At 51.1% G+C, this 16,084-nt stretch overlaps 7 protein-coding genes across 7 annotated transcripts; 4 read left to right on the top strand and 3 right to left on the bottom strand.

Moving 5' to 3' along the window:
* Positions 1 to 961: 961 nt before the first annotated feature.
* Positions 962 to 5,540, top strand: P168DRAFT_279516 (chromatin-remodeling ATPase CHD1; the record flags this gene model as incomplete). The annotated part of the gene is made up of 2 exons (XM_024835795.1): positions 962 to 5,373; positions 5,429 to 5,540. 2 exons carry the CDS (start codon positions 962 to 964, stop codon positions 5,538 to 5,540), a joined length of 4,524 nt encoding a protein of 1,507 aa, XP_024696149.1.
* Positions 5,541 to 6,941: 1,401 nt separating this feature from the next.
* Positions 6,942 to 8,332, bottom strand: P168DRAFT_279515 (C2H2-type zinc finger protein; the record flags this gene model as incomplete). Its single annotated transcript, XM_024835794.1, has 2 exons — positions 6,942 to 7,714; positions 7,801 to 8,332. The coding sequence occupies 2 exons, from the start codon at positions 8,330 to 8,332 to the stop codon at positions 6,942 to 6,944; spliced, it is 1,305 nt and encodes a 434-aa protein (XP_024696148.1).
* Positions 8,326 to 8,744, top strand: P168DRAFT_97887 (uncharacterized protein). The gene has a single exon (XM_024842254.1). It carries the CDS (start codon positions 8,406 to 8,408, stop codon positions 8,646 to 8,648), a length of 243 nt encoding a protein of 80 aa, XP_024696147.1. The 5' UTR covers positions 8,326 to 8,405; the 3' UTR covers positions 8,649 to 8,744.
* Positions 8,745 to 9,225: 481 nt separating this feature from the next.
* P168DRAFT_302456 (aldo/keto reductase family protein) lies at positions 9,226 to 10,762 on the bottom strand. Its single transcript, XM_024838658.1, has 3 exons — positions 10,434 to 10,762; positions 9,936 to 10,368; positions 9,226 to 9,855 (listed from the first exon to the last, which is right to left on the bottom strand). The coding sequence occupies exons 1-3, from the start codon at positions 10,483 to 10,485 to the stop codon at positions 9,375 to 9,377; spliced, it is 966 nt and encodes a 321-aa protein (XP_024696146.1). The 5' UTR covers positions 10,486 to 10,762; the 3' UTR covers positions 9,226 to 9,374.
* Positions 10,763 to 11,043: 281 nt separating this feature from the next.
* On the bottom strand, positions 11,044 to 11,662 carry P168DRAFT_324942 (uncharacterized protein; the record flags this gene model as incomplete). Its single annotated transcript, XM_024840924.1, has 2 exons — positions 11,473 to 11,662; positions 11,044 to 11,367 (listed from the first exon to the last, which is right to left on the bottom strand). Exons 1-2 carry the CDS (start codon positions 11,614 to 11,616, stop codon positions 11,044 to 11,046), a joined length of 468 nt encoding a protein of 155 aa, XP_024696145.1. The 5' UTR covers positions 11,617 to 11,662.
* Positions 11,663 to 13,368: 1,706 nt separating this feature from the next.
* P168DRAFT_316045 (putative 4-carboxymuconolactone decarboxylase) lies at positions 13,369 to 13,788 on the top strand (the record flags this gene model as incomplete). The annotated part of the gene is made up of 1 exon (XM_024839955.1): positions 13,369 to 13,788. The coding sequence occupies one exon, from the start codon at positions 13,369 to 13,371 to the stop codon at positions 13,786 to 13,788; it is 420 nt and encodes a 139-aa protein (XP_024696144.1).
* A 1,407-nt stretch (positions 13,789 to 15,195) lies between these two features.
* Positions 15,196 to 15,610, top strand: P168DRAFT_97812 (uncharacterized protein). The gene has a single exon (XM_024842253.1). The coding sequence runs from the start codon at positions 15,291 to 15,293 to the stop codon at positions 15,498 to 15,500; it is 210 nt and encodes a 69-aa protein (XP_024696143.1). The 5' UTR covers positions 15,196 to 15,290; the 3' UTR covers positions 15,501 to 15,610.
* Positions 15,611 to 16,084: the final 474 nt, after the last annotated feature.

Here is a 16,084-nt window from a genome sequence, read left to right as displayed (position 1 = left end):
GAGACGATAGGCTTTGAGGGGAGCGTCGCGAAGAAGAGTGAGGGGCGCTCGAGGGAAAACTATGTCGGGCATTGTGGGCAACGCCGATCGCCTCAGGCACCCAGCCGGCCTCGAATTATTTCTGGCCCCGCTGATTGGTCCACCACGTCACCACCAGATCTGTCCGGAAAAACCATTCTGCCGCACTTAATGGCACGTGACTCTGAAATAGACTAACCTGATCGGGCCTCGCTTGTCGGATACGCTAGCCCCAAGCAGGCCTAGCGTAGAACAGTGCAGCCTGAAGTCTCAGGCTGACAGCCAGTCCCTTCACGGGGCGGTTCGCTCTCCCTCCAAGCCGACGTGCAACTCATCCGACTCTTTCTCCCTCCATCATCCCCATCGCTCCTCTTTGCCCTCCTCCTCCACCTCCATCTTGTACTTTTTCTCTTCCCCCCCCCCCACCCCCACACTTTCTTTTTTTATTTCTTTTCCACCATTAAATTGCTCGGTTCCCCTATTTCGGGGTCACCAAGCTATGGACTGTGAGTTTTTTCTTGGCTTTTACTGCTCTTCTCCAAACGTGTCCCGGGTGTTCGCCGCTGGGGTACTTCTCCACGGTATCGACCCACCGAAGAACCCCGATGAATCCTTGGTATAGATCGGTTCAAGGGGCTTTTTGGTCTCTTTTGATCCGGATCGATGCGTCTGATTCATCTGGGCTTGGTTTAGGGGCCAGATGGTCCTCTGACGTTGCCATCTCTTGACCATCATCCTCCGTCGCGTTTCATCACATCTGCCATCAAAAATCATGCCCATACATCATACCTCATCTTCTACCTTGTTCACTCATCCGATTAGCTTCTAAATCCTGAAAACTGCGTCGCGTATCATCATTTGATCATGCCATGTGCTTTTCATTGCCCCCCAAGCTTGTTTCGAGCTTCAATGCTGACGTCTTTCATCATCAATAGCAGCTAGCATGGTGATCCCATCTACCTCCGAACCCTCGGCGGCCATGCCGGTCACAAATGGTTATCCTGCCTCCCATACACCCGATGATCACAGCGACGAGCTAGAGCAAGCGGCTAGCGACAGTGCGAGCAACGCGTCAGACTCCGATGACAATCACGCCGCATCTGATTCCCCCTCGGATGCAGATGGCGCCGACGAATCCTTTGATGCGGGTTCGCCGGATGCAGAGGGTGAAGAGGATGACTCTGCGATGGAGGATGATGCGAATGCGAACAGCCCGTCCAATGCTGAAAATTCTTCCTCGTCGGAATCACACCGGGGGACGAAGCGCAAGTCGTCGCCCGTCAACGAGTCAGACTACATCAGACAAAACCCAGACTTATATGGGCTTCGTCGGAGTGGTCGAGCTCGCCTGACACGTCAACCCGCCGCCAGCCTCTCCGATTCCGACTCCGATGCCGTGGCACCCCGCGCTAAACGTCGACGCCCTGCGCCCTCGCAACAGCCCTCCAAGCGCACCTCCCGCTCGGCCACCCAGTCGTCGTTCTCCGAAGAGTCGGACAGTGACGAATATGGCGGTAGTCGTGCTCGCACCAGCAAAGCTAAACGACGTCGACAGCTGCAATCAGCCACGAGTGCTCCGTCTCACGCCGAGGTTCGTTTCTCGACGAGAAACGCGAGTAGGGTCTCGAATTACAACGAGGATGATGAGGACGATTCCATGTTTGAAGATGACCCGGATGACCTCCCCCAAAGTTACTGGGTCAACCCCGTGGAGGATGATCGTCCGGCCGTGGATATCGTCCTCAATCACCGCCTCAAGGAGGGCGAGGACTTGAGTAATCTGAACCTTGACCGTCACGACTTCGAGTATTGTATCAAATGGCAAGGCAAGTCCCACTATCACGCGACGTGGGAGACCACCGAGACCCTCGCCAACTGCCGGAGCACCCGTCGTCTTGACAACTACGTCCGGAAGGTCTTGTATGAAGACCTCCGCCTGAAGCAGAACCCAGATGTCCCCCCCGAGGATCGAGAAAAGTGGAATCTCGATCGCGAGAGAGACGTAGAAGCGATTGAAGATTACAAACAAGTCGAACGCGTCATCGGTGTGCGTGAAGGCGACGAGGGCTCCGAATACCTCGTGAAATGGAAACGACTCTTTTATGACTCTTGTACCTGGGAGGACGAACAGCTTGTCAGTAAAATCGCCCAACGAGAGATAGACCGCTATTTAGACCGTTCCTCACGCCCACCCATCTCGGACCGGATGGAGATCAACCCGTCCACACGCAAACCATTTGAGACCATCAAGGGCACCCCGGACTTTTTGCAAAACGGCGAGTTGAAGGAATTTCAGGTCAAGGGTGTTAACTTCATGGCCTTCAATTGGGTCAAGAACCGCAACGTTGTCTTGGCCGACGAGATGGGACTGGGGAAAACCGTGCAGACCGTTGCCTTTATCAACTGGCTACGCCACATCAGGAATCAGCAAGGGCCGTTCGTCGTGGTCGTCCCGCTTTCCACCATGCCGTCGTGGGCGGAAACCTTCGACCATTGGACCCCTGACTTGAACTATGTCGTCTACAACGGTAACGAGGCCGCTCGCAACGTCTTGAAGGAGCACGAGCTCATGGTCGATGGCAACCCCAAACGACCCAAGTTCAACGTCTTACTCACGACCTACGAGTACATCCTGCTCGACTCACCCTTCCTAAGTCAGTTCAAGTGGCAGTTCATGGCCATTGACGAAGCTCATCGACTGAAGAACCGGGATTCTCAGCTGTACATAAAGCTTCTCGAGTTCCGGGCCCCCGCACGTCTCCTCATCACTGGCACCCCCATCCAGAACAACCTGGCTGAACTCTCTGCCCTGTTGGACTTCTTGAACCCTGGCATGGTCGATGTCGACGTCGACATGGACTTGAATTCCGACCAGGCATCTGAAAAATTGGCCCAACTCACCCAAGCCATTCAGCCATTCATGCTGCGCCGAACCAAGTCGAAGGTGGAATCTGATCTCCCGCCCAAGGTCGAGAAAATCATCCGCGTAGAACTCTCCGACGTTCAATTGGAGTACTACAAAAATATTCTGACCAAGAATTATGCCGCTTTGAATGATGGCGCCAGAGGACAGAAGCAGTCCTTGCTAAATATCATGATGGAGCTGAAGAAGGCCAGCAACCACCCGTTCATGTTCCCCAATGCCGAGGCCCGGATATTGGAAGGCAGTACTCGCCGAGAGGATGTCCTTCGGGCCATGATCACCAGCAGTGGCAAGATGATGCTCCTCGACCAGCTTCTCACCAAGCTCAAAACCGATGGTCACCGTGTTTTGATCTTCAGTCAGATGGTCAAGATGCTGGATATCCTGGGAGATTACATGGAGTTCCGTGGCTATTCCTATCAGCGCCTTGATGGCACCATTCCCGCGGCATCTCGCCGCCTGGCCATTGAACATTACAACGCTCCCAATAGCAGTGACTTTGCCTTTATCCTGTCCACGCGAGCCGGTGGTCTGGGGATCAATCTGATGACCGCAGACACCGTTGTTCTTTTCGACTCCGATTGGAACCCACAGGCCGATCTCCAAGCCATGGCCAGAGCCCACCGTATAGGTCAGACGAGGCCAGTCAGCGTGTACCGATTAGTCTCCAAGGATACGGTAGAGGAAGAAGTGATCGAGCGAGCGCGGAATAAACTTCTACTCGAGTTCATCACGATCCAGCGTGGTGTCACCGACAAAGAAGCCTCCGAGATCCAGAACAAGATGACTCGCGGTGGTAAAACCATGGGCGAACCGAACTCCACAGATGATATCTCTCGCATCCTCAAGCGTCGTGGTCAGAGAATGTTCGAACAGACCGGAAACCAAGAAAAGCTGGAGCAGCTCGATATCGACTCTGTACTGGCAAATGCCGAACTGCACCAGACGGAACAGGCAGAGGAAATTCAGGCCGACGGTGGCGAAGAGTTCCTTAAGGCGTTTGAATATGTCGATATCAAAGTGGATGACCTCTCGTGGGATGACATCATCCCTAAAGAACAACTGGAGGTGATCAAGGCCCAGGAAAAGAAGAAAGAGGATGAACGTTACTTGGCCGAAGTTATCGAGCAAAACCGGCCGCGCAAGCGTAATACTCCTTCAGACGAGAGGGATTCACGCGAAGAACGGAAAGCCAAGAGACGAGCAAGAGCCCAAGTCAGCATTGATAATGGGGATGAATCAGACTCGAACGTCCAGGCGGATCCGAAACGGCCGCTTATAGAGAAGGAATATCGCCATCTACTTCGGGCTTTCTTGCGTTACGGGGATATAGTAGACCGGGAGGAGGACGTCGTTCGCGAGGCTCGTCTACTGGACCGTGACAGGGAAACTGTCAAAACGGCTCTTCATGAAATAACCGACAAAGCAGAGAGCCTAGTGCGAGAGGATGTTCAGAAGTTAGAAGCGCTTGAGCAATCCGGAAAAGTGCCCACAAAGAAGGAAAAGAAAGCCGTGCTGTTCGATCTCCGTGGTGTCAAGCGCCTTAATGCTTACACCATCGTTGAACGCCCGGCTGAGATGCGTATTCTGAGGGAAGCGATGGCCGCAGTTGATGATATTAAGAACTTCCGCGTCCCCGAAGCGACCAAGGCTGCCGATTATTCTTGCCCATGGGGCGCGCGAGAGGATGGGATGCTCTGTGTCGGTATCGCACGACATGGTTATGGTGCTTGGACCCAGATACGCGATGATCCGGACCTTGGCCTCGGAGACAAGTTCTTCCTCGAGGAGCATCGGGTGGAGAGAAAGAACGAGCGTCTGAACAAAGACGATAAGACCACCAAGTCACCGGGGGCTGTGCATCTCGTTCGCCGAGCCGACTATCTGCTTTCAGTTCTGAAGGACAAGGTAACGAACGGGTCGAGCGTCACCGCCAAGAGGGCAGTCGAAAACCATCATCGCAACAACCGCAAGGGATCCCGTCAGAACGCCAGCGCCAGCGTTTCCGCCTCTCCTGCCCCTTCGCTTTCTCGCAAAGGTCATCGCGATATCGACCGGCCGAGGCACCGTTCTCACACCCACGGTTCACGGGATAGCGTCGAACGGCATCACACTCCCGGTCACGACCGTCCAAGGTCCACACATGATAGTGACCGGCCCCGCTACCGGACGTCTGATGTTTCGACTGAGGAGAACCGTCGTCGGAAGAACAGTGAGAATGGCCATTCTGCGGGTAAGGAGGACATGTCTCGGCTGTTCTTCAAGCCCATCCGTGACGATCTCAAGCGGGTCTCGGGTGTTACCAAGGAAAATATCCCGAATAAAGCTGAACGCGCTTCTGAACTTCGGCGTCTGCTTCGACTAATCGGCGACTTCATTGATCGCACCCTCCAGGGAGAAGGGTCTCTGACCTCCCTGGAAACACGTTTATGGTTCGTCTCTTTGACATGGATTTGACTCGGGACCCCCGACTAACTTTCTGAATAGGCACTACGTTGCAGAGCACTACTGGCCCAACAAGGAAGCCGCAGGAACCAAACTTCACGAAATGTACAAAAAGCTCATGGCAGCCACAAATGCCGCTTCCAACAGGAAGTAAGCGCAGTGCGCAGGAGCCAGCTGGAGAAAAAAGCGCCGACGATTCTCTTTCGTGGGGGAGGTGCTTCAACATCCTTTTTTCATTCCATTTCTTTTCCTATTTTTTTTTTTTTTCTCTTCTGTCAATTTTATTCGAGGTAAATATGCATCATTGGGTAAGCATGGCGACGGCGTCTGGTATGATCTACGAAGGAGTCTTCCAAAACACGAGTGTGGATTTGACATGATGTTTTGCATGACAGTGTTTTAGCTTTCATGTTTTTTTGCCCCGCGGCGATTTGTCCCCCTACTTACTTATTGGAGCGATGGGCATTTTTGGTTCTTCACATACATCTCTGTTCACACATCCACACATCCACACATCCACACATACACATATACACACATACACGCTCACTCACACACTCACACACACCCACACACATGTGCGCGCACATATCATGGTACCTCCTCTCACGAGTGATCGGGCCCAGGTATGTGCAGCTGTGCTGTGTGTGCTGTGCTGTGCTGTGCTGTGCTGTGTCGTGTTGTGCCGTGCTGTGTCATGTCGTGTTGTGTTGTGTTATGTTTTCCTTTACTTCACCATGCTTGTCTTCTTAGTTCCTTAATCCATGTACCCCGGGACCCCCTTAACTGGCGACGGGCCCGGCGGTTGTATTTCTCTCTATTACCTATCTATCTACCCCTTCATGTATGTTACTATTACCACTACAACTACTACTGATGATGATGGACGTGTGGCCCCCGGGTTTGGTTCGCCATTCTCCAGGGTAGGGTAAACGTCCGTCCCTACACTGCTAGACCAGGGTCTCAACTTCATTCATGGAATGGAATAATGGATGGTTATGATTTCATTTTTTGGTCTCTTGTATTCGGTTGAATTGGAAGTTAGGATGTAGGATGTAGTATGTAGTGTATCACTGTATCTGAGCTCAAGAAAAAGAAAGGTGCCCAAGGCAAAATCTAATGGAGGGCAAAGGTGAAATGATTTGTATGAGTCCTTCCATAATACAACGCAATTTTTACCCTATCCTATCCTATCCTATCCTATCCCATATAATATAATAGTAAAAATAAATATGAAAAGCTAGACCTGGAATACAAAACGAAAAAGTGAAAATGAAGAATGAAAAGAAGAGCCTAACTCCGAAAGCAAAGGGCTAAAAAGGAAGAAGAAAAGGCAAACGAATCTCGCGAATGGATCCATCCTAGATCGTGGAGATTAAAAGGTTGATAAGGTTGGTTATGTAAAGTAAAGAGACAAGAGGAGAAGAGGGAAGGGAAGGAAGGGAAGGGAATTGAGGCTGGTCTGAGAGGTTGTGGAATATAAGATAGGAGGGGAAAAGAAAGAAAAGAAAGCCAACGAAGCAAACGACATCATGGTATAATCAATAATTTTTTTTCAGGCAGCGACTGGTTCCGATTCCAGGTTTGGTTTCACATCTGTGTGACCCTGGTCTTCTTCGTCGTCTTCATCGGAGTCGTCTTCATCGGAGTCGGAGGAGGAGTCATGCCGTTGTTGTTGTTGCTGCTGTTGTTGCTCTTGGTCTCGCTGTTGTTGCTCCTGTTGCAGTTGTTGCTGCTGATGCTCCGCTGAAGACTTCTCTATCCCATTCGCGGCTGTACTACCCCCCACCGCCGGGGTAACAGGTACGCCCTCGTTAGCGACGAGGGCGCTGAAGAGCCTCAGCTGGGCATCGATCACATCATCGAAGATAGCTTCCTTCTCGAGCCACGCTTGCTTCCGCTTTGGTCGAATCTTCTCCCACTCGCTGCGCAGTTCCACGCCCTCCTTCTCAGCCCAGTGAATCTGCCGACGGAGGAGTCGGTATAGGTCACGCGGTGGCAGCTGCAGCTCGTGGTCATCGAAGCCCGACTCGCGGCTGAACTCGGGCAGCTCGAATTCGTCGAGATCGTCCCCGGCCGCCGTGTGGGGGTGGTGGTCTTCGGGGGCGCTCTCGCTGAACCGCTCGGGTTCGTCCCGCGGCGGATGCGACAACTTCAGCTTGATGCGCTGCACTTTGCTGGCGGGGGTGCTGGTGGGCGTGCCGACGGCGGAGAGCGGCGCGCTGTGGTATTTGGAGACGGGGTCGGAGGGCCGGAGGGCTTCGGTTTCGTGGACTGTGCGCATGTGTTTGGCTAGGGCGTCGGAGCGGGTGAAGCTGCGATCACATTCTTGGGTGTGTGAGTAGAGTAAACTAAATTTGACCAAGGACAAAGGGATTGGAATGGATGGGACGAATGATAGGATGAATTCTCACCTGGAAGGGCACAGTAAAAAGGCTTCTCGCGGGTGTGACTCCTCATGTGCGCGCGTAGGGCGTATCCGCTCGCATGCGACTGGCCCTTTCGAGAGCAATCGGACCACTCGCAGGAGTAGCGTTTCTGCCGGCTGCCGACGTGATCGTTGTGGATGTGCTCGACGAGAGCGTCCATGTTGCCCAGGTCGCCGACGTCGCAACCTTCCCATCGGCACACGGTCACCTGGTCGTTTCCCAGTCCACTGTAGTCGTCATCCTGGCTACCGCCGATGAGGGCCAGCGTGCTGGGGGAGTTGGGGAGTTCGCCCGAGGTGTCCGAGGAGATGGAGGTGGAGGGCGACGCGGGCGGCTGTTCTTCCTGGAAGGAGGTCGACACTGGGGTGTTGCGATCCCAGGATGCGACGCCGGTGCGACGGCGCTTGGATGGAGGCATGTTGGCTGTTGATGGCGAGAAGCCTTGCTTTAGATCCTCGCGGTCCGACAGGTCATCGGAGGCGATCGATGAGAGGGGAGAACCGGGGGAGTCCGCCATTTGGACGGTGGAAGAAAATATGGGGAATGTAGAATGAAAGGGTCGTCAATTGGGAGTGACAGGAAGGGATAGGATGGTCGAGACAAGGGATGGGAGAGATGATAATCCAGATGGAAATGAAGTTGGTCCGATCTGCGGTATCCTTGGGGAGCTTCGAGTATACGGGGTGGGTAGCGGGCACGTGATGAGGCTATTGATCAAAATCTCATCCGCATTTTTTTTCCTTTTTCTTTCCTATTTCTCTTCCTTCCATTCCTCACAATTGGAAAATATCTTACTCGATGTCTTATTATTCAACCAACTAACTACAGGGTAAGTCGATTATGCTATGATGCTCTTTCCTACATGATGATTTTCTTTTTAAGAATTCTGCAATGCTGACAGTCTCCTTTATTGTGAGACTGCATGTGGACCTCTCTACACTTGATCTGATCACTTTCATTCATTGTCACAAATCTGCTTTGTTATACTTGATCCAGTATACTGACAGTTACAGTCTTATAGGTACACTACGCATCATTTTTTACTTTACCCACTTTCTGCCCAGCGGCCAGAATGTTAGATAGACTGGTTCCAATATAATGCTCAATTATTATTTCGGATTTATCTATTACTTCTTTTTCTTTTTCTTTTCTGTCTCTGCAGTATCACTCATCCCTGATATATCTTGAACCAAGGGATGGCATATGCAATGAGTGTTTATGCTCGTAGATGAGACGACAGTCATAATTCCACGTAGTATACAATATAATAGTCATATGTGCGGATGGGCGATGTGACTTGACTAGTGGCCTAGCCATTGAATATCTCCTCGGTTCATGGAGTTTATTCCTCTGTTAGGATAGCCGGGCTTGTGACTAGAAGATTTCAGTGCGTTGCAAATAAACATATGTCGAGAGCGGAATTATTATTGGTGTTTATCATGGTCTCTACAGACCGTAATATACAATCGAATCAAACAAAAAAACAGCATAGTAGAAGAAGAGATTCCCATGCCCTCATAACTTTCAAGAGCCGAACAAGTCAATCTTCCAGCCAGCCTCTAGGGATACCGAGATCCCACCACCTCATGTCGCTGCAGAATCTCCTCAAGCTCAGCCATATCGGCATCAGACAGGCGAGGCGCCTGTAAGTTCTGCCTGACCTTATCACTGGTGGTACCACCAGGGATGGGAATGATAGTCGGCATGCCAGGCCTACCATTAAGGCTAAGCACCCAAGCGAGGGCGATCTGAATCGCGGCGAAGCCCTTACGCTCAGCGAGACTCTGAACCTCGTTCACGAGCTTGATGTTCTGCTCCATGGCTTCGTCCTGGAAGCGGGGCAGCCAGCGCCGGAAATCGCCCTCGGGGAGGGTGGAGGCGTTGGTGAACGCGCCGGAGAACACGCCGCGGCCGAGGGGGGAGTATGCCACGATGGGGATGTCGAGCTCGGCGCAGACTTTGATGACGTCGTTGTCGAAGGTGTGGGTGTCCCATAGGGACAGCTCGACCTCAACGGCTGCGATGGGGTGGACCTTGACTCTGTTGGAGTTAGATTTCTTATTTCCTAAAGGTAGTGGGGTAGAGAACGCGGAAAAGGTTGCAGAATATGTAGAACATACGCGCGCCGAATAGTCGCCCCATCAACCTCACTCAAGCCAATCCCTCCAATCTTCCCCTCCTTGACAAGCTGCGCCAGAATGGTGACCGTCTGCTCGACCGTCGTGTTGGGGTCCTGGCGCGCGCACTCGAAGATATCAATGGATTTCTTCCCGTCCAGCAAACGGAGACTCTCGTCGACGCTGCGGCGGATGTTGGCCTCGGAGCCATCGGGGACGAGCGCGTTGGGTTTTAGTCCTCCCTTGATGCTCAGGACCACCTGACTGGCCTTTTCAGGGTACTGGGTGAAGTACTTGTTGAGCAGGTGCAGGGAGTTGTAGTCGGAGGTGCCGTAGAGCTCGCCGCCGTTCCAGAAGTTGGAGCCCAGCTCGAGAGCGGTGTTAAGGGTTTCGAAGCATTGCTCTGTTGAGGGAGGTTGCGGGACCCATGTCATTCCTTGAGAGGATGGTTAGCACACAAGACTGGATTTAGTGTCGTTGAGGTTATGTGGAAGGGCATACTCATGAGGCCATAGCCAGTGTGGCCGACTTCTTTTCCAACGATTGAAGGCATTGTGTGGCAGATTCGAAGTGTCTGTGTGACGCTTTACTGTTGGTATAGTCCAGTGATGGGAATAGAATGTAATTGAGTGGGGTTGTTGATTGTTGGAGAGAAATTTGGATAGCGGGAGTTAGCGATCTATTTAACTTGACCCTCCAACGCTATAATTGCTACAATTCCGGGTTTAACAAATAATCTCCATCAACCCCGGATTCTGACAACGGCTGACCGATCGTAATGGAATTGTTGCCTGGTGGACCTATTCTGGTCTGGCCATGAGGAGGGATTTGATATCCAGTTTGAGGGATTGAGAGGAAAACATGGAAATAGTTAGCGAGGACCGAGACGGACTTAACACTAAACTATCCCCGGATCTACGTCATTGATAAGCAGAATCACAATAGCAATATCAATATCAATAACAGTAAGGTAACAAACAACAACAACAATACAATGGCATCGTTAACCAATAATTCATAATCACCACAGCTTTCCATCGAACTCCCCAGAATCAAGCCACCCCCTCTCCCCATTCCCATCTCTAATCCTGACATGAATCCCACCACCCGCCTACAGAGTCACCTCATCACTGCTATGCATCGCCTGTCCTAACTTACTCGACAGCATATCGACCATAGCACCTACAAACTGTCCCGGCTTCTCAGTCGGGTCCGGTATGTCACTGTGCTCCCCCTTGTGCATGGTATTCGGCAGCGCGGATTTATTATCCTGGTGCGAGGTTATGATCGGCTGGGTGATGTTGCTGCCGTCGATCACGTCCGGGTCGTTGTTCTTTTGCTTCCAGTTTTCCAGCCTGTTAAGACGGGCGAGGCCGTCAAGGCCGGCTTTTGTGAAGATACTTCCGAGGAGATCTCCTGTGCCGGGGATCATGCGCTGTTAAATGGCTTGGTGATTAGCAGAGTTCTTTTCCTTTTCTTTCCCTTCTTTATCCGGAAGATAGATTATCTTCTTCCCTTGGTTCATAGGGTATAACCATACCGGATCGGGTGATCGTGCATCCAGCGACCGCAAGCCTTCCCTCGCTACCGAAGCAATAGGACGAGTCTCGCTCAGCAGCGACAACGCCAGGAAAGCAACGAGACAGACGCAGAGACGAGACACAGCCTTGGTGATCCTCGCCATGGTGACAGGAGTAGTCCACAGTAGGGCTGATGATCTGGGGAACAACGGTCTATGAAAGCTGTCGTAAGCTAGTGTAGACGTAGGGCAGAGGTAGATCGCTTTGGAAAAAGGGATTGAAGAAGAGCAGCGGGACCCCGTCGAGCCAGGCTGTCGAATGCTACATATATGTGGTAGAAGGGGGCGTCATTCTCCCTGGTTGATACCCGCCATTCCTGCGCGTACTTGGTCTCCGTGTGGAATGGAATTGGCGGGCGAGATAATCGCTTGGCATGAATTCCATATTTTCTCGTCTCGGGTCTTGTTTAGGGGTTTCTAGGGTTGGTTTTAAGCTCTCGGTTGTGGGTGGTATTCTCTGCTAGGATATGCAGGTACCCAAGCCACCAATCCGAGCGCAATGAACACCCGGCGGTCTCTGTCTTCAGCTACTTATAACAATGCTCTTTAAGTATAAGAAAGACAACAGTGGAGCATTTGCAGCTCAATTCCTCACCCAGATCTCTGGCGATAGTTGGTGCTCCAAGGGAAGAAAGGGATGGACGGCCAGAGCAAGGAGAGAATTCACATTCCAGTTTCCAGGACCAAGCACTACCACACTCCGTTACTTATATGAATCATTGAACAACTCATGAGAATGCATCGACTTCTCCGAGGACACCAGATGGGTCTCGCGTTGTATCGTTTACCAGAAATCACTCGTCGTGCATATGGACAGTCAGACTTGTCTATCTCGCTAGCTATCCTAACTTCCTAGATACTCGACATGACTGCCTTTCAATTGGTTTTTTTCTTTTCGCGTCTCTCATACTATCTTCTTGAATGGTCCCCTTCTTTCATTCCAAGATTGCTACATACATACCTTCAGTATTTCTTTCTTTCTTGAAGAACTTGAGCATCCCAGCCACAAATGTAGCATCTTATCTCAACAAATAACATAGCAAGTAGACCCAAAATATAGCGAAACCAAAAAAGAAGCTTGATATTCTCAGGTCAACACAACTAATACAAACAAGGGATGCGAAAGCTATCCCGCGTTGCTATCTATACATGCATACAGTATAGCATAGGTAGCAGCGAGTTTCGAATGAACCACCAAGACATTAATAGAATCAAGTCTATCTTTAAATCATCCGAGTGTCTTATCAAGATATCAAACCTGGGCATCCGGATCCTGGATTGTACCGAGTAAGCTACATGATTTCCCAATGGAGAATACAGTGGTGTGTAGTTTGAAGGTACGGTACTTTGGGCAAAGCATAGCCATTGATAAGGGCATTCTTTTACGTGGCGTCCAGAGCACGGGTATCACAATTATATTCCCTCGACAAAAGCACAAACAATGATGCAATAGCCCAACAGCCCAAGCATACAGGGAGGTCTAGACGCGAGGCAATGGAAAAAGGGCGGTCACTTTTGAAGTATACAAGAGGAAAAGTCAGACTGGTAAGCACAGACTAACGGATAGGATTGGAAGAAAAAGAAAAACTGGAAGCACGAGATCAAAATAACAAGGATGGTTTCTATATGGAAGTAGGTATACTTGATGTTAATGCTGACAGCAGTGACAGTGTTGATTGATATCGGGTGGTCATGCCGACATCGGCACTAACACCCCGCGTCCACCCACTCCATGACCCGAGGCAATCCACAGATCCCCCGACCCGAATGAAGTCACTACACAAACAACTCCTCCCAGAAACATATCACAAGACACCAATCCTTCCTCATATCACACTTACTACCACTCAATTCACCATGTCCTCCAACCCCACAACCGCCGAGCTCTACGAGCAAGGTCTCCAAACCCGCCGCGCCGTCGTCGGCGAAGCCCACGTCGAGCGCTCCCTCTCCAGCGCAAACGCCTTCACACGACCGATGCAAGACCTGGTCACCGAATTCGCCTGGGGCAATGTCTGGAACCGCCCGGGCCTCGATCGCAAACAGCGCAGTCTGATCAACATCGGCATGCTGACGGCGCTGAACCGCTCGCTCGAGCTGGGTGTGCATGTGCGCGGGGCCGTCAACAACGGGCTCAGCGAGCTGGAGATCCGCGAGGCTATTATCCACGCTACGGTTTACTGCGGGGCGCCTGCGGGGATGGAGGCTATGCGGACGGCGGACCGGGTGCTGGCTGATATGGAGGAGAAGGGGGAGATGGTGAGGGAGTTGAAATGATCCCTCTCTCTCTCTCTCTCCAGTTTGGCCATATTTTGGGTATCTGTATAATTTCTTTTTCTGTCATTTAGCCAATCTCGGTGCGAGCGGGTTGATGGTGCCTTGGTTTATTGTGTCTTTTGCTGCGGGAGTGAGACTGCTGACTCCAATTTGATGGAGACGGGCATGGGTGGACAATCGCCGAAATGAATTGTACATAATTGACTCTCGAGTCTCTGTTCGACGAGCCGGAGCTGGACGGGGGGGGGGATTCTGTACAACCGTGCGGTAATGTTGATGCCTGATCAGAGCTGTTTATCGGATTGCAATTGACGTGCCCAACTTCCGGTATAGATAGAGACATCTTGTTATGCACATTCTTCGGAATGGGATTGCTTTTGAGCTGATCTTGTTAGGCGCATCGCGCATTGGACTGCTGTCGCGGCCCAGTAGGACATAGCATTGTCAAAAGACATGCCATTGTCAAGGGGAAAAAAAAGAAAAGGAAGACAAATATGGAAACAAAAAAGAAAAAGAGGAGAAAGAGAGAAAGAGACCCAAGAAAAAGAAAGAAAAGGAAAGCTACTCGCTCTAATTAAAACAGCCCGTCCGCATTGCGACCAGACCGGCCCGGGCAGTCAGACGAAGACGTAGAACCTCCCGGTCTTTCGGTGCCCGTCAAACACATTGGCCAGCGTGACGAATTCCACGCATCCATACTATATCACGGATCTTACCTGACTCGAGTGAAGTCTCCCACTTGATGTTAGGAAAGTTTAGGATCTCGCGCTAATACGATTCTCATCCTGATCCGCGAGAGTTATCAATCTACTGGATAGAGATGCAGTGATGAAGCAGGAACTGGCACTATCGATCTGCAGACGAGGGGATTTCCATTTCAACCACGAGACGCCAACCGGGTGGACAATATCCACATTCCACAATTAGTTCTGCACAAGAAGCTTCAAAAAGTCTCCGAGAATTCCAGACCGTCCTAGAGAAGCAGATAAGGATACAATAAAACAAATGTATAACTAATTAATGAATGGACGGGCAAGGATGATGGGTCATGTATGATACCGTGGTAAAACAGGTTAGATTACCGGAGATAACGCACCTCAAGATGCCGAGTACCTGGTTTGGTTTGGTTACCTGACGGGTAAGACGGATGGCGGACGGGTCTTTTTCCTCGGGTTGGCTCTACCAAAGCCCTAACTACCGGACAAGGTTTCGGACCCTGAAGATCGCGACGGTGGTTTCATTGGACTCACGGGTTGACCGAATGTGGCCGGCATCTTATTCAGCCGGATCTCTCTTTTGTGCTGTGGAGTAGAGTGTTCTCATTACCAGACTCCGGTCAAGAGAGGTACCCCAATTCTTTCGAGGGCTCATGGGGAGACTGTCTGGCAGGATAGCAAATAGTCATCAGCCGTCGAGGCTGAACCCATACTAATGCTAGTAGGCTCCATGCCCGCCTGGAGTCTGGACCCTTCCCACCCTGCCCGTGCGGAGGTTTCAGGGCCATGGCGCAGGGTTCCCAAGCACTCCAAGACCGAAAATTGGTTCTACCGCCGGTGACTGGAGAACGAACTCTCCGGTGGCTTTTCTGTTCTTTTCTTTCGTTTTCTGTTTTCTTTTTCTTTTTCTTTTCCCTTCCCTTCCCCTTCGGATTACAAGATTACAAACCTCGCCACCAAGTCCGTGGTGCTTACTCCTGTATCAAACTAGTATAGCTATAAACCAGCCAGCCTGGAAGGAGATATCGGAGAAATCTCAGGGTGGGGGGAACAATGGCATTGATAGGTACCCCTTTGCTGGTATGATACCTAGGCAGTTACACAATCGGTAAATGTCTCACTAGCGTAGCCTCACCAGCGCTGGAAGAGCCCAGTTGTTGGTGCTGGGTTGCTGCTCCTCTGGTTGGTAATGAGATGATCATCTGCAGTTCCAGGTCTAAGCCACGGTCTGATAATCACAGGATAGTATGAGTTGCCGAGGGAGGCAATATGAATAACAGTGCTTATCAGTAATCAATGAATAATTCTTCCCTTGAATCAAGTTCTGTCCAGCAATGGGTGTCTTGTGGATATTTTCTAGTTCCCTGCCTATGTGGACGGGAACGGCCAACTCCGATATATCGAGACCCATGGGACAAGAGCCACCCTAGATCTGGATCATACGGCGACGATGATGGTTCTTAGAAATGTGGAGTTCAGGGTTCCGCTTACCAAGCGGTAATTAATAATAATCGAAATAAAATAAAAAAAACAGACATCAATTCCATACGAGTACGAGGGCTGAAACTCGGAAGGATGTC

Source organism: Aspergillus campestris (genome assembly GCF_002847485.1).
Source record: "Aspergillus campestris IBT 28561 chromosome Unknown P168scaffold_2, whole genome shotgun sequence".
In the NCBI taxonomy this organism is placed as follows: domain Eukaryota; kingdom Fungi; phylum Ascomycota; class Eurotiomycetes; order Eurotiales; family Aspergillaceae; genus Aspergillus; species Aspergillus campestris.
The sequence above is the reverse complement of the archived record's forward strand: the minus strand, read 5'-3'. Positions and strand labels throughout refer to the sequence as shown.

Bases quoted from the DNA above. Each gene is read 5' to 3' on its own strand.
- P168DRAFT_97887 (XM_024842254.1), top strand. From the start codon at position 8,406: ATGGTCGAGACAAGGGATGGGAGAGATGATAATCCAGATGGAAATGAA.
- P168DRAFT_302456 (XM_024838658.1), bottom strand. From the start codon at position 10,485: ATGCCTTCAATCGTTGGAAAAGAAGTCGGCCACACTGGCTATGGCCTC. The intron at 10,369-10,433 runs GTATGCCCTTCC...CATCCTCTCAAG, and splicing joins CACTGGCTATGGCCTCATGA to GAATGACATGGGTCCCGCAA. The intron at 9,856-9,935 runs GTATGTTCTACA...TAACTCCAACAG, and splicing joins GGGGCGACTATTCGGCGCGC to AGTCAAGGTCCACCCCATCG.
- P168DRAFT_97812 (XM_024842253.1), top strand. From the start codon at position 15,291: ATGGCGCAGGGTTCCCAAGCACTCCAAGACCGAAAATTGGTTCTACCG.